The sequence below is a fragment of the Phascolarctos cinereus genome, unplaced genomic scaffold (genome assembly GCF_003287225.1).
Source record: "Phascolarctos cinereus isolate Bilbo 61053 unplaced genomic scaffold, phaCin_HiC Scaffold_726;HRSCAF=1367, whole genome shotgun sequence".
Lineage (NCBI taxonomy): Eukaryota > Metazoa > Chordata > Mammalia > Diprotodontia > Phascolarctidae > Phascolarctos > Phascolarctos cinereus.
In genome coordinates this window covers 373,350,666-373,374,195 of record NW_027556098.1, presented here as the reverse complement: position 1 = coordinate 373,374,195, position 23,530 = coordinate 373,350,666, and the positions used below count along the sequence as shown (strand labels likewise).

At 44.7% G+C, this 23,530-nt stretch overlaps 1 protein-coding gene across 1 annotated transcript; it reads right to left on the bottom strand.

Moving 5' to 3' along the window:
• Positions 1-15,522: 15,522 nt before the first annotated feature.
• ZNF683 (zinc finger protein 683) lies at positions 15,523-22,146 on the bottom strand. The gene is given in 6 exon segments (XM_078146649.1): positions 15,523-16,309; positions 16,732-16,860; positions 18,042-18,595; positions 18,598-18,711; positions 19,529-19,721; positions 21,949-22,146. Coding segments are annotated over 6 exon segments (1,254 nt in total). The 5' UTR covers positions 22,090-22,146; the 3' UTR covers positions 15,523-16,186.
• Positions 22,147-23,530: the final 1,384 nt, after the last annotated feature.

The following is a 23,530-nucleotide window of genomic DNA, read 5'->3' as shown; positions in this document are numbered from 1 at the left end:
GCTCTAATATGGGCTTCTGACCTTTTAAAAATCCCAAGATCCCAGCTGTATCTGATGTTCCTTCGCCTAGGAGCAGGGAAGAGCAAATTCAGAGGCTCACATTTCCCATCTGTAAAATGGGGAAAATGAGGATGACCACCTTTCAGGGTTGTTGTGTGGATGAAATGCGATGACATTTGGAAATCACTTTGGAAATCATTAAGTGACGTATAAATGCTGGCTTCATTTGTTTATTATTATTATTCACAGATACATGTGGGTATGGGTAGGGACAGCCCTTGGCTTTCAAGCTTCCTCTCTCCCCACCCAGTGGCTTACAGCATTTATTGTCTAGATCACCACCAAGAAAGAACAGTTAGAGTCTTTTGTATTCACATCTAGTTCTCACTAGGCAGCCAAACAAAAAAGCCCCTCTTTGACATGCAGTAAGCAGATGGAAAATAATCAGAATATCCCCAAAGTCTCCTATGTAGAGGCAGAGATGGGGAGAATTGCCTGACCTAGCATGCCATACATGCTCATAAAGACCAGCCAGGGGGAGACCTATACCTTTATATAACCAGCCCCAACCCTCAAAGAGTGTACATTCTACTGGGAAACAATAAATATTACCTGTAATACTTAACTGTAAACTTTACATTCTATACTTCAGGCTCACTCTCCAATCTACCTCTCCTTCTCTTGCTCCCCCTTTATCCTTAGCTCTGGCCCATGACCCGTGTTCAGGCTACTCCTGGTAGCCTCAAGAAGAGAAGCTGATACAGCGAAAGGCATGGTGGGGACTGGGGAGCAGAATAGAAAGACAGGAGATGATGGGATGGTGAGAGCAGCATCTGAGGATCAAAGCCATAAACTACTGCACAAATATAACGCTCATTGCTCTTGTTATCGCTCTAGCTTTAAGTTCCTCCAAACACCAGCATGCATGAAGATGTGTCCAGACAAACATGTTCACAAAGGCACATTGTGGTTTGTTATTTTTGAATTGTTTCAGTTATGTCCGACTCTTTGTGACCCCATTTGGGTTTTCTTGGCAAAAATATTGGAGTGGTTTGCCATTGCCTTCTCCAGCTCATTTTACAGATGAGGAAACTGAGGCAAACAGGGTGAAGTGACTTGCCCAAGGTCACACAGTTAGTAAGTGGCTGAGGCTGGAGTTGAACTTGGGTCTTCCTGACTCCAGGACTCATGCTCTATCTACTGTATCACCTAGCCCCTCACAATGACATGGGCATATAAACAGACCTACACCTATAACCGGCTCTCTGAGGCAGAGGTCTAGAGAGGGTCTCCAGGTGTTCTTCCATCCTGAGAAAGAGGGGGGAGACCCCTGAAAGTCTGTGGACACTCAGTAGGCAGGAGGAAGAGGGCCTTGTAGGAAGGAAGGAGGAGGTTTGTTTCTGTCTTAAATTGGGTCCTTCCACAAACACTGGAGCTTGGTGTGTAGGATGCCATGATGGGCACTAGGGGGAGACAGAGACGAGCAGGTGCTGCACTGCAGACTGACAGAGGGTCCAGCCTCAGCTCCCACCAGCAGCATCGTTCATCACCCCTCCCCCGGACCATTGCAGTAGACAATATTCTACTACAGCACTGGTCTCCTAGCCTCCAGTCTGTGCCTGTTGAAATCCTGCTCTTCCTTCAAGGCTTGGCTCCGGTACCACATCCTCTGTAAAGCTTCCCTAATTTCCCTGTTAGAGGACATACCCCCTTCTGCCCCATCGGTCCTCTCTGAATTCTGCACACTCTTCTCGTTCTGACTTGTGTTATAGCAGTTCGTGCACAAGATCCCCTCTACTACGCTGCTAGCTACTCGAAGGTCGGGACTGTGGAGGGGTTTTGCCCCTAGCATCAAGGAATGAGCCAGACCCAGCATATCCAGGCTTCAGAGAGCCAATTGTTAAATTTCCAGTATGCCCATTTATACCTCAGGAATGGTGAATGCTACAAATCAGAGCTTGATTTCTTGTTTTGTTGATTTCCCAGACCTAAAAAAAAAAGCAATAAAGAACATGTTAATAATACAGCTTAAGTTTAAAAGTGTGTTGTACGTATCTCCTCCCACCCAGAGAGATAGTTGTTAAGCACTTGCCAGCACACCCCTGCAAAAGATCCCAAGCAGAGTAGAGACCCAATTAACACTTGGTGAACTCAACTGATTACAGAGGAATCTAATGTCAAACAAAGATGGAGATTTCCAGGGCTCAAGGGTATCAGTAACCTTGGTGCCACAGAGAAGTGTGCTTTGAGCTAGGGGAGACAGCCCAATGCAGGTGAAAGAATGTTGCTGTTCAGTCGTCTGACTCTTTGTGACCCCATTTGGGGTTTTCATGGCAAAGATACTGGGGTGGTTTGCCATTTCCTTCTCTGGCTCATTTTACAGAAGAGGAAACTGAGGCAAACAGAGTTAAGCGACTTGCCCAGGGTCACACAGCTAGTAAGTGTCTGAGGCCAGATTTGAATTCAGGTCTTCCTAACTCCAGGTCTAGAGTGCTATCTACTTTGCCACCTGCCTGCCCTAGGTGAAAGAATACCAGATTTAAACTCAGGAGACACCAGATCAGGTGGTCTTGCTATGATGAGATCAACAATATTTTAACTGCTGCGATGCTTTCCATCCTGTCTGGTCTTTATACCCCTACCAATAATGTATAGAAGGGCACATTTGCTTCTTAGAATTTTCCAATCGCAAGTTCCACGTTCCCTTTGAGGAGTGTAAATGGATCAACAGTGTGTGCTCCAGTCCATAAAGATATGTAATAGGTGGACGGGCCTATAGGCCTATAGGGGGAGGGGGAGGGGAGCCAGTCCTCGGAGCATGCACGGAACATTCCGGGCCTGGCTTCAGGCCAAGCCATCGTGATCTCTGATTTATCCTGCATTTGTCTGGTCTGTACATAGGTATTTACATGTCGTTTCCCTCAATGGCCTATTCGTTCCTTGAGAGCAAGGACTGGGTTCTTTGTTTGTTTGTTTGTTTTGCCTTTTTTTGTATCCCAAGGGTTTGGCACATAGCAGACGCTTAATTAATGATTGTCATTGACTGCCATAAGGAGCAATGGTTTCTGGTCCTGTCAGTAGTAGGCAGTGACAGAAAGCTTTCTCGTTGGTTGTAAATCAAGAAGAACTGGTAACTCAGGGATTCTTGAGCCTTGTGGGTATTTAAAAGAGGCAACTGTCACATTCCCCCTCATCATTCTTCTTTCCTTCCCAGTGAAGAGGAGCATTGGTCCTCTGGGGACCACAAGGCAGCCACCCCATCTCTCACCTGGCCATGGCGGATGCTTCTGTTTGTTTGAGTTTCTTCTTTCCTCATCTTAGGTGAATGGAACTTCCCAGAAGGAAGTGTCCAGGTAACCTTGTGAGTCTGGGGGAGTGAGCAGTCATGGGAAGGAGATTGTGGCCCACTCCCTAAGCAGACCTGCCTTCTTAGAGATGAAAAGGAAAAAAAGAATGACGAAGGGACGAGTGAGAGGCTATCATTCAGGCTCCAGAGGCCCAGTGAGCCTTCCCATCCAGCCCTTCACAGGTGGAGGGTTAATTGGCTTGGCCCGTTTCCACAGGGTTACCTGGACTGAAGCCGGGCAGGGAGTATCTATGCATACTTCAAAGACTGGTTCTTTCCCTCTCCTTCCCCTCCTCATCCCCATAGACCACACCACTCCTATTACACATGCATACACACATTTATACATAGTTATGTAAATAGAGGGCAGCTAGGTGATGCCAATAATGCACAGAGTGCTGGGCTTGGAGTCAGGAAGATCTGAGTTCAAATGTACCCAGCCACTTACTAGCTGTGTGACTCTGAGCGAGTCACTTAATCCTATTTGCCTTAGTTTCCTCATTTGTAAAATGAGCTGGAGAAGGAAATGGCAAACTACTCTAGTATCTTTGCCAAAAAAAAAAAAAAGGAATCATGAAGAGCCAGACACAACTAAAAACCACTGAAGAACAACAAAAATATGTATACAACAGGCAGTTTAGAGCAGTAGATACAGAAATACAGGACCAGGAAGACCTGGATTCCAGTCTTGCCTCTGATACAAACTGACTGTGTGACCCTGGGCAAAGCATCAAATGTTCTAGGTAACTCTATTAGACCATGAGTTTGAGCAAAGGTGCTGATCTCCATTGGTAGGAGCTTTCTGCCCTAGGAGTGCCTCATACTGATGGAAACACAGGTCTATGTCCTCATCTGTATTAATAATTAAGACCCTCTCCCCCTTCTGTTAGGGTCTTTATGTGGTTGAGGCTTATTACCCATTCACTATGGAATCTCAGTTAACATTCATATTTCAGTAGAATCACAAGGCAAAAAAAAAAAAACCCAAACCCTTAAGAACATTCCAAGGCCAACCTCCTGGTACTTACCAGATAACGTGAGAGGTGACAGAACTCCCTGGAAAGATTCTGGTCCGTGCCAGCTGGCTATTTGATAAGTGTTCATTGTTTCTTACTTTTTTGCTTTCACCCCTAAAACTAGCCAAGAAGATCTCCCGATCCTTTCCCAACTATAACTTCTTAGACAAGCTTTCATTTGGGACCAAACGGTCAAAACTCAAGGCCAATATCTATAAGGATGGGTTGAAGGAGATGTCCATGTTTAGCATGAAGAAAAGGTTCTGGGGGAGGATGGAAGAGCCTGTCATGTGGAAGAAGGACTGGGGTCATTCTGTTTGGCCTCAGAAAGCAAAACTAGGAAGGGTGAGTAGAAGTTAATAAAGAGACAAACTGAGGCTTGATGTCAGGAAAAATTCCCCATCAATTAGAGCTGTTCCAAAATGGAATGGGCCACCTTAGGAGGTCGTGGGCTCCTCCACCATGGAGGGCTTCATGAAGAGCTGAGATGGTCACTTGTTGGGGAAGATATGATGAGGGGTGCTTTCTTACATGAGTTAAAGTAGATAGCAGTGGGGCTATTTTCCAATGATCAAATTTGGTAATTCTGTGAATTCAGCACAGCTAACCAACATATTGGAAAGTCTAAGTAGTAGCAATATTCCACACCCGTAGTCCCTCACCTCTACAAAGCAGTAAAGGGAGATACCATCTCCTATCTCTCATGGGGCCAAGTCTGGTTATTATAATTTCTCAGCTTTCCGTGTAGGTAATCTTACTGTTCTTTCATTCACATTGCTGTATTGCAAATAATGTCCACTAGGTGGTGCAGTCAGGAAATCCTGAATTTGAATTCTGCATTAAACACTAACTGCGACTTTGGGCAAGTTCTGTAAAATGGGGATGGTAATATCACCTACATTCCCAGGTTGTTGATAAGATGAAAAAGAGAAAATATTTGTAAAGTACTTTGTAAACCTTTTATCGTTCAGTTGTTTTCAGTCCTGTCTGACTCTTTGTGACCCATTTGGGGTTTACTTGGCAGAGATACTGGAATGGTTTGCCATTTCCTTCTCCAGCTCATTTTACAGATGAGGAAACTGAGGCAAACAGGGTGAAGTGACTTTCCCAGGGTCACACAGCTAGTAAGTGTCTGAGGACAGATTTGAACTCATGAAGTGTAGCCTTCCTGACTCCAGGACTTGCATTCTATCCACTATGGCACCACCTAGCTATAAAGCACTATATAAATGTGGGCTATTATTATTAGAATCATTGTGTATATATTGTTTTCCTGATTCTACTTACTTCCCTTTGTATATATTGTTTTCCTGATTCTATTTACTTCCCTTTTATATCAGTTGATATGTCTTCTTATGATTTTCTGAATTAGTTATATTATCATTCTTTTCAACACAAAGACATTTCATTATATTCATGGACCATGACTTGTATTGTTTTATATTATGAGCTAGAAAATCAACAAATTATTTGCATTTACAAAGAAGGCCAGAAAACAGGACTTGTATATGATGTAAACCTATTACATATAGCTTATTTAAAAATATATACAATATATAGTATGTATAGGCACATGTATTGATAGATAATTGAATGTAGGAGTAGCAACATTGTCCTGCTTGTCCATGTCCCCTACTGACCTTCTTTTCATTTTCTCCTGTGTATTTTGTGTGTTTATAGACACTTTTCTTCTTTTTGTTTGCGTAACTATCACTCCTTCCATTCTTCCCCTTCCCCCAAATAAATCCCTCCCTATAAGCATAATTAAGCAAAACAAATTTGTTTTGTAATGGTCATGTCTGAAAATGGACCACTCCCTACAGTCCATCACCTCTGCACTAAGAGGTGAGAGGCATTGGTCTCCCTCATCACCTGTCCCTAGATTCATCACTGGTCATTGCATTGATTAACATTCTTAAGGCTTTCAAAGGTGTTTTCCTTAACTGTGTTACGGTCATTGTATAAATGGTTCTTCTGCTTGCTTCGTTTTGTCAGTTCATATAAATCTTCCTAGGTTTCCTTGAATTCTGCCACAGCTTGTATAACCACCCCCCACCAATGATAAGATTTTAAATACTTACTCCTACTAAATGTGTCTGAGAGGCAACATAGTGTCATGGAGAGGTACCAAACTCAGGGCCTGTTAGGTCCCCATGAGGCCTATGAAACTGATGACTACAGCTCAAGCCAGATTAAAATGTAATTGGGAAATATTTAACAAAATAAATACAAATACAATACCACATAGATAATGCTGATTTGTGATTTTCTAAGTCAATATGAAAACTGTAGGAGATGGTCCTATTTGAGTCCTTCACCACTAGGATAGTGATTAGAGTGCTAAACTCAGAACCAAGGACTGCTAAATTCAAACTCTACCTTTGATATACCCTGGCTTTGTGACCCTGAGCAAGTCACTGAGCCTCTTGGAGCACTAGACAACCCTCTAAGTCCATGCATTGCAGATGAGGTGCTAACCTGCCCCAGGAGAAGGATTTTCCTCACCTGGGAGTTCCCCATACTAGTGAAAAAGTATGGGCTTAGGTCCAGACCCTGGCCCTGAACAGATCTGAATGTACTCCATCCCTGGCCAAGAATTCTATGTGTGAAGTCATGCTGGCTTCCTAACCAGTGTATTTCTTGCTCTTTTGAAACCCTTGTCTCTCTTGGCAGCAGGAATAAAAACACCAATGATGGTGGGACAATTCCGGTGTGGAACATTGCACACCTACCAGACTCCACTGTTATCTTGCTTAGATTTTCTGGGCAGCTTCTTTAGGCCCAACCCCCCTTTCCTTTTTTTTTTTTTGTTATTGGCGGGGTTTTTGGTTAGGGTTTGGAGAGGAGTGGAAGGTGTAGTTGGAAACTAAAGTGATTAAAAACAAGATACCAATAACTTTTAAAAAAGAAATACACCACTTATATTCCTATGGTCTGCAGTTTCTTTCCCAGGGCTTTATAATACCTAGAAATACTTTCTAAGTTCTTCCTGGCAATAGAAATAGTTCCATGTGAATCACTGCAAGTGGCTAATAGTTATCACTTTTGAAACATCTTGGGAGAGTCTTTATTACAATTAAATGATTCTTTATTATAGATGTACCTATACCTATATGTATCGACAGGCAGGGCTGCTAGGTGGTGCCATAGTGCATAGAATGCCAGGCCTGGAGTCAAGAAGACTCCCCTTCCTGAGTTCAAATCCAGCCTCAGACAGTAACAGTAGCTGGGTGACCCTGGGAAAGTTGTTTAACCCTGTTTGCCTCAGTTTTCTCATTTGTAAAATGATCTGGAGAAGGAAATGGAAAACCACTCCAGTAACTTTTCTAAGAAAACCCCAAATGAGGTCACAAAGAGTTGGACATAACTGAAAAATGACTTAACAACAACTACACAGATAAATGATAGATAGATATGACAGATAGTAGAAGCCTAGAGACAGCTAGATTGCCCAATGAATAGAGTACACAGAATGAAGTTTGGAGTCAAGAAGACCTGAGTTCTAATCTGTTCTCAGATACTTACTAGCTAGGCAAGTCACTTCATCTGTGTCTCAGTTTTCTCCCCCCACTCCAAACCATCCTCCATATAAGCTGTCAAATTGAGATTCCTACAATACCAATGTGATAAGGTCACCCTCTTGCTCAGAAATCTCCAGCACCTCGAGGATAATACACAAATTTCACAATGTGATTGTTACCAGGGAGAACTGGACAGTGAGGGTCCAGTTCTGGGCATGTTCAGAACAGACTCTGGTACCAACCCATGTAGCTGTTTGGGGAAACAACTTCTGGAAGCGGGGGATGACTTGCCCCATTCAGAATGTGCACCAACATTCCACAACTTTTCCTCGCCTGGTGAATAAAAAGGCTTTTAATTGGCTGCCGGAGTAGGGATCACCAAAGAGAGAATGAAGGGGTGACTTTAGAGGTAGGAGATTCAGGAGTACCATCTCAGACTGAATGTGTATACTACAAAAGGAACCAACAGGCCAGATCTTTCTTTCGCTTTCCTGGCTGCGATGGAGTCAAAGACAGCTGTAAGCCTCCTGGTGGGGAGAAACATGGCACCAGCAAAATGCTCTTCCCACCCAGGCTGACATATTGCCATGAGTGTGTGGCTCAGCTGTTTTTCTATATAGCTGTTTCGTTCTTTCCTGCTCTTAGGTGGATGAGTATTGGATTCAGAACAGAGGAGGTTACAACCTCATGAGCTTTGAAAGGTCAGTAGAATCACCAGAGATCTGGGAACTGGAGTTTACTGGCAGTCAAGCTTAGTCAAGAGTGTGGCCCTGCCTTGTGATGGAAAAGGCTGTTCACATCCAAAGAAAGAACTATGGAAGTGGAATCGCTATCATTTTTTTTCTCTTCTTTTGAGTTTTGTTTCCTCTTTCTAATGGTTCCTCCTATTGGTTTTAATTTTTACTTATAATTTCACTAATGTGAAAATATGTTTAATAGGAATGTAAATGTATAGCCTATATGAGATTGTGTGCCATCTTGGGGAGGGTGGTAGGGCGGAAGGGGGAGAAAAATTTTAAACTCAAAAGTGTATGGAAGTGATTGTTGATAAATCAAAATAAATTAATAAAATTTAAAAAAAAAAGAGGGCGGTGCTGAGGAGTAACCTTTGGAGCCCAGCCCAGGAGTGGGATCAGTCTGGTACCAAGATTTTGTGTTCTGCAGCAAGGGGAGTGATGTCTTGGTATTATGCCACAATTAGAAGCAAATTTGGTGGCACAATGGATAGAGCACCGGACCCGGAGTCAGAAGGGCCTGAGTTCAAATCCAGCCTCAGATACATAGCACTTACTAGCTGGGTGACCCTGGGCAAGTCACCTAACACCATTACCTAGCCAAAAAAAAAATTAATTTGGTGATGTAAATGTTTTCTAGCAACCAATTTACATTTGTGTTCACTCTCCCTAGCAACTGAGGTTTGGGGTGAAGTTTTTGTACATTGGTTCCTGTTAATAACTTTTCATTAAATATACCTTTCTAAAAGCTAATAGATGTTACACTTACTAGCTGTGTGGCCCTGGGAAAGTTACTTTGCCCCAGTTGCCTAAAAAAAGGAAAAAAAAGAAAAAAAGCTAATAGATGTCAATTGGCTGTTGGTAATATTGAAAAGCTATTAACTGGTTAAACTGATAGTGGGACACTAATCAATGGTATTGATATTATTTTAAGTTCAGTTGTTTTTCAGTTGTGTCTGACTCTGTGACTGCATTTGGGGTTTTCTTGGCAAAGATACTGGACTGGTTTGTCATTTCCTTCTCCAACTCATTTTACAGATAAAGAAACTGAGGCCAACAGGGTTAAATGACTTGCCCAGGGTCACACAGCTGGTCAGTATCTGAGGACAGATTTGAATTCAGGAAGATGAGTCTTCCTGACTCCAGGCCTGGCATGTGGTAACACTATATTGAGAAGAACACACTGGGATAGGGATTTGAGCCAACAGCATCAGAAAGAGCCCATAACCGCTTGGGAGTACCCCTAGAACCAAGAGGAGATGTAACCAAACACACTCAGGGAGCCAACTTGTCCAAGAAAGTGGGACTTGGGATAAGGACCTCCCAGTGTCCCTATTGGCTTGCTGTTTGTCCCTCATTCTCAAAGAGGACCATGACATCAGGAAGGTGATGCCATGACGTGCAAGTGAATTGGATTTCAGTGAGGGAGGGCTGTGCAGAGCCGCCAGCCTCACTTTTTCCTCCAGAGCCATCTAGGTCCAGTGGCCAGATATACATCAGGACAACTGGAGTTGGCCCTGGCCTATATAGGGCATTGAAAGTTCCCCACAATCTCATTCCCACTACCTTTCCAGTCCCATTTCTTATTCCTTCCCTTTACACACACTGGCCTCTCAATCGTTCCTTGTACCCAACATTCCATTTTCTTCTTGCTGCCTCTGGCCGTTACTCAGGCCTGGAGTGTACTCACTTCTCCTACCTCTTAGAATCCCATTTCCTTCCAGACTCAGCTCAGATGCCAGCCCCTACATGAAGCATTTTCTGACCTCCCCAGGGCCCCTTGGATTAATGTTCTTTTCTTCTTGAAATTGCTATGTGTAGTTGTGCATTTACTTTGGGTTTGTTTCTCTCTAAGCAACAGAAGATCTCCTTCCTGCCTTTGAAGATCCATAATGGAACACAGAATGTCAGAGCCAGAAGGGGCCTTGGAACATAGAATATCAGAGCTAAGGAACCTTAGAACACAGAATGTCAGAGCTGGAAGGGACCTTAGAACACAGAATGTCAGAGCTGGGAGGGACCTTAGAACACAGAATGTCAGAGCTGGGAGGGGTCTTAGGACACGAGCTGGGAGGGACCTTAAAGCATAGAATATCAGAGCTAAGAGATTTTAGGACAGAAGAGTCTAAGAACTAGGAGGGTCTTTAGAACACCTAATGTCAGAGATGGAAGAGAGCTTAGAACACAGAATATCAGAACTGGGAGAGACCTTAGAACATAGAATGTCAACACTAAGTGATTTTAGGACAAAGAGTCTAAGAACTGGGTGGGACTTTAGAATATCTAATGTCAGAGTAGAAGCATCTTCAAGGTCAGGGCAGACCCAAGATGGTGGAGTAAAGGCAGGGACTCAACCGAGCTCTCCTTCAAGCCCCTCTAAATACCTTTAAATAATGATTCTAAACAAATTCTAGAGCAGCAGAACCTACAAAAAGATGGAGTGAAACAATTTTCCAGCCCACGACAACTTAGGTTGGCAGGAAAGGTGTGTTGCACTAGGGTGAGAGGCGAGTGCAGTCCAGTGCAGGCCAGGCCCAGGCCCCAACAAACCAGGACCAGTGGCAGCAATGGCAGCTTCCAGACCTCTTAGGCCACAGACCCACAAGAGGTCAGAAGGAGATTTACAGGGATCCCTTTGCTGGGACCAGAGGCAGAACTCCGTTACATTGCCTAAACTTGGATCTGGGTCCCAGTCCTGAGCACTAAGACAGTAGAGCTTGTTGCCTCAGGAGAGCAGAAATCCTGGTCGCAGTTCCAGGGCTGAAAAGCGTGCTTGTGGTCCCTCACAAACCAGTGCACAGTACAGGAGAGTAGTAAACACACTTCTCCCTAAATCATACCACTTTGGAAGAGCCAAAAACTTACAGGTCCCCAGAATCACCTCTGAAAACAGCTGCACAAAAAAATCTGAAGCTTGGGACAATGCCCCCTCCACTTGGGAAGTAGAGCCCCACTTTAGCAAAGAGTTAAAAGTCAAGAAATAGGCTGGAAAATGAGCAAGCAACAGAAAAAATTCTGACCACAAAAAGTTGCTATGGTAACAAGGAAGATCAAAACACACACTCAGAAGAAGACAGCAAAGTCAAAATTCCTGTGTCCAAAGCCTCCAAGAAAAATAGGAATTCGTTTCAGGCCATTGGAAGAGCTCAAAAGTTTGGATTTTAAAAATCAAGTAAGAGGGGAAGACAAATGAGAATGATGCAAGAAAATCATGAAAAAAGAGTCAACAGCTTAGTAAAGGAGGCACAAAAAATACTGAAGAAACTAACACCTTGAAAATAGGATAGGTCAAACGGTAAAAGACAAAAATCCAATGAAGAGAAAAATGCCTTGAAAAGCAGAATTGGTCAAATGGAAAAAGATATACAAAAATATAATATGAAGAAAAGATATACAAGATAAGAAAGTCTTAAAAATTAAAATTGGCCAGATGGAAAAGGAGGTACAAAAGCTCACTGAAGAAAATAATTCCTTAAAAGTTAAAATTGGGCAAGTGGAAGCTAATGACTTTATGAAACATCAAGAAACAATCAGACAAAATCAAAAGAAGGAAAAAATAGAAGAAAACGTGAAGTGTCTCATTAGAAAAAACAACTGACCTGGAAAATAGATCCAAGAGAGATAATTTAAGAATTATTGAACTATCTCTAAGTCATGATCAAAGAAAGAGCCTAGACATCATCTTTCAAGAAATTATCAAGGAAAACTGCCCTGATGTTCTAGAACCAGAGGGCAAAATAGGAGTTGAAAGAATCCACTGATGACCTCCTGAAAGAGATCACAAAATGAAAACTCCTAGGAATGTCATAACCAAATTCCAGACCTCCCAGATCAAGCAGAAAATATTACAAGCTGCCAGAAGGAAACAATTCAAGTACTGTGGAAACACAATCAGGATAACACAAGATTTAGCAGCTTCTATATTAAAGGACCGCAGGTCATGGAAAACAATATTCTGGAGGGCAAAGGAGATAGGATTACAACCAAGACTCACCTACCCAGCAAAACTGAGTATAATCCTTCAGGGGAAAAAATGGTCATTCAGTGAAATAGAGGACTTTCAAGCATTCTTGATGAAAAGAACAGAGCTGAATAGAAAATTTGACTTTCAAATACAGGACTCAAGTGGAACATGAAGAGGTAAACAGGAAAGAGAAATTGTAAGAGACTTATTAAGATTGAACTGTTTACATTCCTGCATGGAAAGATGATATTTATAACTCATGAGGCCTTTGTCAGTATTAGGGTAGTTGAAGGAAAAAAATTATATGTATGGATGGATGGATAGATAGACAGACAGACAGACAGACAGACAGATAGATAGATAGATAGATAGATAGATAGATAGATAGATAGATAGATAGATAGATAGAAGGCACAGGGTGAGTTGAAGATTAAGGGGTCATATCTGGAGAATAAAATTAAGGGATGAGGGAGGATTATACTTGGAGAAGAAGAAAAGGAGAGGTAGAATGGGGTAAATTATCTCACAAAAAAAAACAGAAAAGAAAAGTCTCTTACAGTGGAGGGAAACTGGGGAAGGTGAGAGGAAATGAGTGAATCTTATTCTCATAGATTTGGCTTAAGGAGGGAATAACATACACATTCAATTGGTATGGAAATCTGTTTACCCTACAGGAAAATAAGGGGGGAAAGGGACAAAAGAGCAGGGGGATGATAGAGAGGAGGGCAGATTGGGAAAGGGGGTAATCAGAAGTGAATACTTCTGAGGAGGGACAGGGTCAAAAGAAAGAATAGAATAAATGGGAGGGCAGGATAGGATTAAGGGAAATAGAGTTAGTTTTTCACAGTATGTCTACTATGGAAGTGTTTTGCATAACTGCACATGTACAACCTATATTAAGTTGCTTTAGCCTTTTCAATGAGGGTGGTGGGGAGGAGGAAGAGAAAATTTGAAACCTAAAGTTTTAAAAACATATGTTTAAAAAAAATGTTTTCACATGCTACTGGGAAATAAGAAATACAGGAAATGGGGTACAGAAGTCTATCCTGCCCTACAGGAAAATAGAAGGGAAAGGGGATAAGAGAAGGGGGGAGAGATAGAAGAGAGGACAGACTAGGGGAAGGGTATTCAGAATGCCTGCCATCTTGGGGTGGGGGGAGGGGTGAGATGGGGTGAAAATTTGGAACTCAAAAACTTGTGGAAGTGAATGTTGAAAACTAAAAATAAATAAATTTATATTAAAAGAAGAAGAACTAAAAAAAAAAAAGATAACTTCTACCTTAAAATATCAGAGGGCTTGGAATATGATATTCTGGAGGGAAAAAGAGCTAGGATTATAACTAAAGATAATCTACCCAGCAAAATTGAGTGTAATCCTTCAGGGGGAAAATGGATATTCAGTGAAATAGATGACTTTCAAGCACTCCTGATGAAAAGGCAAGAGCTAAATAGGAAATCTGACTTTCAAATGCAAGATGCAAAAGAAGCATAAAAAAGGTAAACAGGAAAGAAAAATCATAAGGGATTCAATAAGGTTAAACTGTTCATATTCCTATGTGAGAAAATTATATTTATAACTCCTAAAAACTTTCTCATTTGGGCAGTTAGAAGGAGTATTCATAGAAAGCAGAGGTGTGAGTTGAATGTGATGATATGATTATCTAAAAAAATAAAATTAAGGGATGAGAAAGAAGAATGCACTGGGAGAAGGGGAAAGGGAGGTAGAATGGGATAAATTATCTGACATAAAAGAGGCCTGACAGAGATTTTGCAATGCAGGGGAAAATGGGGGAAGTGGGGAGGGAAGCACGTGAATCTTACTCCCATCAGAATTGGCTCAAAGAGGGAATAATGTACACACTCAGTTGGGTGTAGAAATCTATTGTACCCTACAGGAAAGTAGGAAGGAAAGGGAATAAGGGCGGGAGGAGCTGATGTAAGAGAGGGCAGTTTGGGGGAGATAAAAGACAGAAGTAAAACACTTTTGAGAATGGACAGGGTAAAAGGAGAGAGAGAGTAGGATAAATGGGGAAAATAGAATGGAGGGAAATAACATAGTTGGTAATCATTACTGTGAAAAAAATTTTTACAGTGAGTTTCTCTGATAAAGACTTCATTTCTTAAACATATAGAAAACGGAGTCAAATTTATAGAAATAAAAGCCATTCCTTAATTGATAAATGGTCAAAGGATGTGAACAAGAAGTTTTCAGACAAAGTAATCAAAGCTATCTATAGTAACATGGGAAAAAATGCTCTAAATCACTATTGATGAGAGAAATGCAAATTAAAACAACTCTAAGCCACTACCTCACAGCTGTCAGATTGCTTAATATGACAGAAAAGGAAAATGACAAATGTTGGAGGAGATGTGGGAAAATTTAAACACTAATGTACTATTAGTGAAGTTGTATACTGATTTAGCCATCCTGGGGAGCAATTTGGAACTATGCCTAAAGAGCTTTATAAAACCATTCATACCCTTTAACCAAGCAATACCGCTACTGGGTCCGTATCTCAAAGAGATGAAAAACAAAAAGGAAAAAGACATATGTGTATAAAAATATTGATAGCAGCTCTTTTAGCGGTAGCGAAGAATTGGAAATTGAGGGGATGTCCATCCATTGGGGAACGGCTGAACAGGTTATGGTATGTGACTGTGAAGGAAAACTATTGTGCTTTAAGAAATAATGAGCAGGATGCTCTCAGAAAAACACGTATAGACTTACATGCACTGATGCAGAGTGAAATGAGCAGAACCAGGAGAACATTGTACACAGTAACAGCCACATTGTGTGATGACTAACTTGGATAGACTTAGCAGTTCTCAGCAATGCAAGGATCTAAGACAATTCTGCAAGACTTATGATGAAAGGTGCTGTCCTTCTCCAGAGAAAGAACTGGTAGAGTCTGAATGAAGATCAAAGATACTTTTCCTTTACTTTCTTTATTTTTCTTGGTTTTTCTTTGTGCGTGTTTTCTTTCACAGAATGAATTATATGGAAATGTGCTTTGCATGACTACACACGTATGATCTATGTCAAGTTGCTTGCCTTCTCAATGTGGGGGGGGAGGAGAGAATTTGGGACTCAAAATTAAAAAAAAAAGAATGCTAAAATTGTTTTTACATGTAATTGGGGGGGAAATTAAATAAGAAAAAAAGAAGGGACCTTAGAACACAGAATATCAGATCTGGGAGGGATCTTAGAACACAGAATGTCAGAGCAGGGAGGGCTATTTGAGGCTGTCAGATCTAACTCAGATAGCCCTAGATAGCTCCCAGTCATTTTTATAACACATTTCCTTCCCCACTCCCTCCCCACTAGAGGCTCACAGTCAGAAAACATTAAAGCATGGCCTCTGGGAGGGATTATTGCCAGAGGTGCTGTGCCCTCCAGGTCAACTCAGAAGGTCTCAGCTTGCTGCACTGAAGATACTTTAGCAGTCTGCCTCTTCCCCAGCTCCTGAAAATCAGACTGACTGGCAGAGAGGCTTCCCCCGGCACCCATAAGCTTACTTACTGCCCATTGGCTATAGCAGTGCCTGCCTCTCCAGTTTGGGGTCACCTCCCAGACATGGGGCTAGTGGGCAGCAAGGCACGTGCCCCTAGTGCCCAATGGACTGGTCTCCATGTCTGGGGCATGGTGTGTAAAGGAAAGGCCGGGCCGCTGAGTGCAGCCGCAGGTGAGTCTGGAGGCTGCTGGTGCTGCTGAAACATCTGTGGCAAACCTGGTATGGGGGCGGAGGGCAAGGGTGTCACCCACTTGTTGTCCCTGCTCCCTCCACTTGCCCAATCCCCCTCAGCCTCTCTGCTCCCTTCTCAGATACTGTTTCTGAGCTCCCTGCCTCCCCGCTCTGAGAAGCCCTCCCTCTCCTCTCTGCTCCTTTCTGTCTCTCCTCAGCTTGGCACTGTATTTTAATTCCTTCAGGAGCCTTCTTTGATTAATCTGACCCTATTTTTCCTACTGCACTGTTCCCCCTACCCACCCCCAATCCTCCTTTCTAGCTTCCTGATGGATGGGAGAGGAGGATGATATGTGGTCAAGAACCAGAAGGGACCTCAGAGGCTATCTAGCCTAACCCTCTCATTTTACAGATGGGGAAACTAAGTCACAATCACAAAGAGAAGGGTGGAAGGCAGAGAGTCTCACCGAGCACTGGTAAGGCCTCTCCCCTGAATGGACCAGCTGGTGTTTCTGCAGGTGGGCTAGCTGGATGAAGCTCTTCTTACAAATAGGACATTGAAAGGGGCGTTCTCCGCTATGGACTCGAAAGTGGACCTGGGGAAGGAATGAGGGTGGTCTGTGAAGAGCCAGAGACAGATTGCTCTGGCCGACGGTCCTTCCTGGTCTCATCTTCACTGGAGGTTTTCCTAGACCCTCTACCTCCCACCCCATCTCTTTATCTTCCAAATGAACCTCTCCATTTTCTCTCCTCTTCATGAACCCCCAATCTCTTGACATTCCCTTTCTTCCTGCACATCCATCCTTCCTTCCCTCCGAACATCTCCATTCTTCCAGGACCTCTCACCTACCCCTAAGGATCCTCTATCCTCTTTTCTTTTTAGACAGTTGAGGGAAATGATGATCAGAAAAGTTATATGACATGTTCAGGGTCATACAGCTAGTTTAATTCAATCCAATTAAATAACTAAATTCCAGAAACATTTATTAAGTACCTACTGTGTGCAGAACACTTGACTACATGCTGGTTAGTGGCCAAGATGGCAAGGCCAGATGATGTAGTGGAGCGGAAAGGGCATGGGATTTGGAACGTACAAATCCCAGCTTGACTTTTATGGGCCTGAATTTTCTCAACTATAAAATGAGAAGATTTGACTTCCTGACCTCTAAAATCCCTTCCAGCTTGGAATCTATGAGTCTATGATCTCTAAATTAGCTTCTAGTGAGGAGCATGCTGACAAATGTTTAATAACTGGCTTTCCAAGAGAAAAAAATGTAAGCAAGCATTTACTCTGCTCATTATTAACATTTTTCTCCATTACTCTCTTAAGTCTAGATACTCAAAATAGTAAATCAAACCCTGATTTGTAGTGTTTGGCATTTCCCAAGGTGTAAATGCTTACACTGAAAATTTAACAATCAGCTCTCAGGAGCTAGCTCTAATCATTTATGTATTTATACTTTGAAGACATTCTCTTGCACCCATAGCACCTAGACCCTACCCATCCCACATCTCAGGGCCTCCCCAACCAGGATCGACCTCTGTGTCTCCAGTCCTTCTATCTCATCCATATCCTTTCCATTTCATGTTCTAGTATCCACTCCCTCCAACTGTCCCTTGCTTTTCCTTTCTCCTCTTTCTCCCCCTTTTTCAGAATTTTCCTTGGAGAGAGGAGGAGGGATAGGGCATGATATGTCCGGCTGGTTTGGGATTGACACTGGGATCCAAGGAGAAGAGGAGGAGTTGGAATAGGGAAGGAGGCGGTGCTGTGTGCTACCTTGAGATTGGAGAGCTGCCTGAAACCCTTGGCACAGGTATTACACTTGTACAAGACGGTGCCATTCTCTGTCTTCAGTGGATAGGGCAGGACCGCGGTGCCTGAGGGGAGGATCCTGCCAGCTTTGCTTGCAGCAGCCTCCGAGTCCAGCCCTGTTGAGCAGCACTGGGAAGGTGAAGAGCTCTCATCCCTGGCCTCAGTTGTGGGCCACAGCCGGTCAGGTAAGGGTGAAGAGAGGGTCGGCCGAGGCCCGAGGTGCAGAGCGGAGTGAGCACCAAGGGAGTATGGTCCATCAGGGAGCACCAGCTGGCCAGCTCTTCCAGGATAGGGGGTGGCCAGGGATGGGAGAAAGAGATCAGGGTAGGGGGGACCATAGGCGAAGGGGCACATCTCCAGTGAGGATAATGGCTTACTAGGCAAGAGAAGGGGGCAGGCAGGACATAAAGGGCGGGGCCTCAATGGGAACTTCATGTTGAGGGGAATGGGAGCTGGGCTGGGATGTGACACGGGAGGGGCAGGGCTCCTTTGGACAATCTCCACAGCTAGGTCGGGGCACCAGGTTCACTCTCTGCCTTCTTCTTGCCCAGAAGGCATGTGGTTGTGAGTTTAGGGTCATCAGTGGAGACCAGAATTGGCCTTGAGGTCTTGTGTTCTAGGGGAAGAGGAGGCACTGAATGGGAAAGGATAGGAATAGACAAGAAGCATGGTGGTCAGAGCCAATGACTCCATGGGGGAAGCCTTTCCCTTTTTCTATTTCCATCCCACCACCCAAATCAGTCCCTTCCAGCGCATTAGAAGTCTAGATACCAGGAGGTATCTAGACACCTGTCTCTGCAACAAACCAGCACGGTTACCTTAGACAACTTCTTCCCAACGTTCCTCCCAGCTCTGACATTCTAACCTCTAAGATCCCGTCCAGCTTTCACATTCTGTGTCTTTTGTTCTAAATTCTATGTTCCTGCTTTGACATTCCGTGTTCTAAGATAACTGTGTTCTAAGGGCCCTCTCAGCTCTGCATTCTGTGTTCTAAGAGCTCCCCCCCAACAAGTTCTGACAGTCTGTTCTAAGGTCCCTCCCAGCTCTGACATTCTATGCTCTAAGGTCCCTCCCAGCTCTGACATTCTGTGTTCTAAGGCCCTTCCCAGTTCTGATAGTGTGTTCTAAAATGTTCCTTCTTTACTCCCCAACCCAGAAAAAAGGAAATGGAGAGTGTAGGTCACGTCCCCAGCTAAGGAATCAGAATGACAGTGGGCAAAGTCTCACAGGCCTCACTGTGCCCCCTTTTCCCTCAATAAGCCCTCATCCTCCTGTTTATCCCAGTGAGCCACCATCCACTCTCCAGGTCCCCACTCCCCACTGAGCCTCAGTCCCCTCACTGAGCCCCTACCCCCAGATTCTTCTCAATCCTTCTAATGTTCTTCCTTGATTCTCCCGCCAGGAATCATGAGAGAAATAGCAACCCTGTCCATGGCTAACATGGTCCTTACTCAGAGTCGGGCCTCCCAGGGCAGTACCCAGGGGGTTGGGCCTCGGGTTGCAGGTGTAGAGGTTAAGGGGCTCTGGGCAGGCCAGCAGGGTGGGCAAAGCAGAGACTGGTTTTGTAGAGTACATCCAGCTAGCAGTACAATGAGAGTCGGAAGCTTCTGTCCTGGAAAGGTACTCCTTAAAAGGCTGATAAACCTGAAAGCAGAGGGGAGGAGAACACTGAGGCTGAGTGGCTTGCACATCTGGGTCCCTTGGGCATTTTCTATGGCTCTGGACAATGAATCCCAGGGCCACCAAGGACTTTCTCCTAAGTCACAGGACTCAACTCTCATTAGAAGCCCTTTCTTCTCCTGACGCCCTCATCTTCACAAACCTCTGCTGGAGTTATTAATTCTTGAGACGGAAGTGAAGGTATGTGTGTATTAGGAAGACTGAGTAAGAGGCCGATAGCCACACCTTAGGACCTCTCTATTCACTGAAAGTCTCTGCCCCCAGACATCACCTCTCCCCCACCCCTGCCAGACCTCTGCAATGCTCTGAGAACATCTCCCCCCAAGGTCCTTCCTTCTCCTCCTCAGACTTTCCATTTTTGCTTTCCAGGATTGTCTTCTTCACGATTTCTAAGAAACCCTCTAGGACCTTGCCATGTCCAAACCTCCATCCCTAATCTTCCCCCATCCCTCCTTCTGAGGATCCCCTCCATCCTACCCTTCCAGCCCCAGACCTCCACATCATTTCTAGGACTTCTCTGGATCTCTGGCTTTCCTGAGACCTCTCATCCCTCTGATAATGTCTTTCTCCCCACCAAGACCTACTTGTCATCTTCTAGAACTCCTTTTCCTCCCTCCCAGAACCTTCTCATCTCCCTCTAAAACCTTCCATTTCCTCCAGAACCTTTTCTCCCCTTTACCCCATGCCCTAACAACCTCCTTCCCACCTCTCCAAACTTCGGAACCTCTTACCACCTAAAGGATATCCCCTCCCAACCCCCAACCCCAGACATAGCACAGAACTTTCCTTTGGCAGTAATCTCATTAGCTCAGAATGGAGGGATGGAAAGAATGGGGGACCATGGACTTGGGCATTGGCTCCTTCCCATTTGAGTCCATCTGCCTGGTGAGAAGGCCTCAGGCTTGCTATCTACAGGCAGCTAGGCAGCATAGTGAATATACAGTACTGGGCCTGGAGTCAGGAAGACCCAGATTCAAATCCTGCTTCAGATACATACCAGCTGTGTTACCCTAGGCAAGCCGCTCAACCTCTGTTTGTCTCAGTTTCTACAACTACAAAATGTGAACAATAATAGCACATACTTCCTAGAGTTGCTATGAAGATCAAAAATTATAGAATATCTGTAAAGTGCTTAGCAAAGTGCCTTGCATGTGGTGGGTGGTATATAAAAGTTTATGCCCTCCCTCCTCAGCCAGACCTAAGCTTTGAGGGAAGGAGACAGATGCCATAACTTGGTTTCTTGTGGTCCCCACTTCTGGACTTTTATTGTCCTGAGTCCACTGTACCCCACCCATTCTCCAACTCAGACATCCTTAGAGGGAGGAGGGAATTTTTAAATCTGTTTCCCTAAGAGTCAGGAAGCTGCAGGAGAAGGCCACAGGAAGATTTAAGCCTACTTCCATCCCCATCGGCCCTGCCCCGCCCTTCCTCCAAACATTCTCATGACACACTGCCATGACTGGCTATCTGTCCACACCAATTGGGCTACCCACTAGATATTCTGGGTCTCCTGGGTATAGGCCCAGCAGGACTGGGCAGGGAGCACCCAGAGGGAAAGCAGGCCTAGGCCCAGGGGAAAGAGATCCTAGGAGTCACTTTAACCCAATGCTTCTGCCAAATGCCCCTGAGGAGACAGATGCCTCTCTAGTCCCCCAAAATGCACCCTAGACAGCCTCAGCCCCACTAGATAGCCTCATCTTTTCTAATAATAACACAATCTCATGTTTCTATAATAAGTTGAAACTTGGCATAGTGTACCCAGATCTGGTCTTGGCCTTGGTGCCAGAACAGATCCGCCTCTGACCCATACTGTGTGGCCCTGGGTAAGTCTCTGCACCATAAGATGCAGAGAAGATGCCAATCTGCATTAGTAGAAGTAGTTTCCTCACGTGGGAGCTCCCTGTACCACTGAACTCACAAATCCAGCCCCTATCCCAGAGCCGCAGCTTACAAACCATAAGTCTTTAAATGCCTCAGTACGAGTATTATGCAGATGAGCCTCAGAGAAGGGATGGTGAGCAAAAGCCCCATAGATAGAAAGGGAGATTCAAATCCAGGTCTTGTGATTCCAGACCCAGGGCTCTTTCCACTATATCCCCTCCCCCCTTGTTTCTCAGAGACACTAGCTCCTGCACCCACCCTGGGCCCAAGCTGGGAGATGCAAGAGAATGCGGGAGGACCCCAGACTCACCTGGTTACTCTGGCCCTGGTGTTCATCCAGGCTGGGGGTAAGGGATGGGGTGGTCCCAGCACCCCCCACATCTGTCTGACCTTGGCATGTCTGGCTCTGGTATGGGGCAGAGAGAATGTCTTCCTCGGGTTCCCCTTTCATTCTGTTCCTTCCTGTGGAGATACAGGTTAGTACTAGGAGGGGAGATGGGGGGAAACCCTTGTGTGTGAGCCAACAGAGGGTTTGATGGGCCCATATGAGTCTGGAAGAAGGCCATCAAAACCTGACAAAGCTCAGACACAGAGAGGGACAGTCTCCCAAGGGTGCCTAGTGCCCCCACTGGCCACATCTTTCATGTTCTTAGGAGAATTTCTAATTTCTCCCCACCTTCCCCTTGGGTCAGGACCTACTCCACCAAATCTAGTATTTTCTGTCCCCTCCCTAGCTCCCTCTTCTGATAATCCTTGTTCCCCCTACCACTTCTAGGAGAAAAACCCCTAGGTTCCAGAGAAGCCCTTCCTCATCTTCCCAGGCTTGACCCAAGCCTCTTCCTCCCCTCCCCTAACACATCTCAGTTCCCATTCAGACTGTCATCCACCTCAGACTCAGAGAGGATTGGGCCAAGGCTGGTCAATTGGAGAAGCAGAGGAACATTGGAGAAGAACATTAAGACATAGAGATAGTGCCTACCCTTACTTGAAGAGCCAGAGGGAGAGAGAGAGATGTCCAAATGAGATATTTATTATGGGCTTCCCTCTCTTCTCTTGGCCTCCGGGATTAGGGCCTGCACTGGGGAAGACAAGGAGTATGTTGGGAACGGAATGGACAAAGACGCTCCAGCTCAGGCGCCCCAGTCCCAAACCTCTTCTAGCCCTAGCTTCTCTCATTCCCAGTGTTCCTTGCTCCCAAGGTCCCCATCATACACAGGATCTGAACCCACTGCTTTCCTCCTCCCCCCACCTCTAACATCCTGAGCTGTATTAGGTAAGGCAGAAGTCTGTAGAGAAAAACCCCCAAGTCTGCATCCCTGTAGAAGAAGAGATTACCTATATTTATGGGGGGAGAGAAGGAGGTGCTGTCTTCACTTACAGACCCTCTGGTCCTCCCTGGCTGGACAAACTGGTTAGCAGTGGCAGCCTCTGGGCTGAGATCCCTCTATGACAAAACAGGAAAGAGCCCCTGCACTGAGCTCAGGGGCTGGCTACATTTTAAGTGGAGAGGAAGAGAAGGGCAGCCTCAGAGGCTCCAATGAGACTCAGAGAGATGGCATCCTGCCCCCCTCCTCTAACTTCAAAAGGGTGCCCTGTTCTAAAGTGTTTCCCAGGTTGCCATGACAACTCTACAGTGGAAACTTGCTGCTTTCTGGATGGCCAGCTTCCGGGGACCAGCAGCGTGAAGGTTTGAGGGACACCGTAGGGCCCCGGGCAACGAAGAGGGCAGAGTGGGATCCAAGCAGCTGAGCCGATGAGGGTGAAAGACAGGGACAGACAGAGACGAGAAGAGGCAGAAATGGAAAGAGGAAGGGGGGTCCAGGAATAATGCAATGAGGAGACAGGAATTGGAGCATACATCTAAAGCCAGAAGGGACCTGAATTAGAGGTCA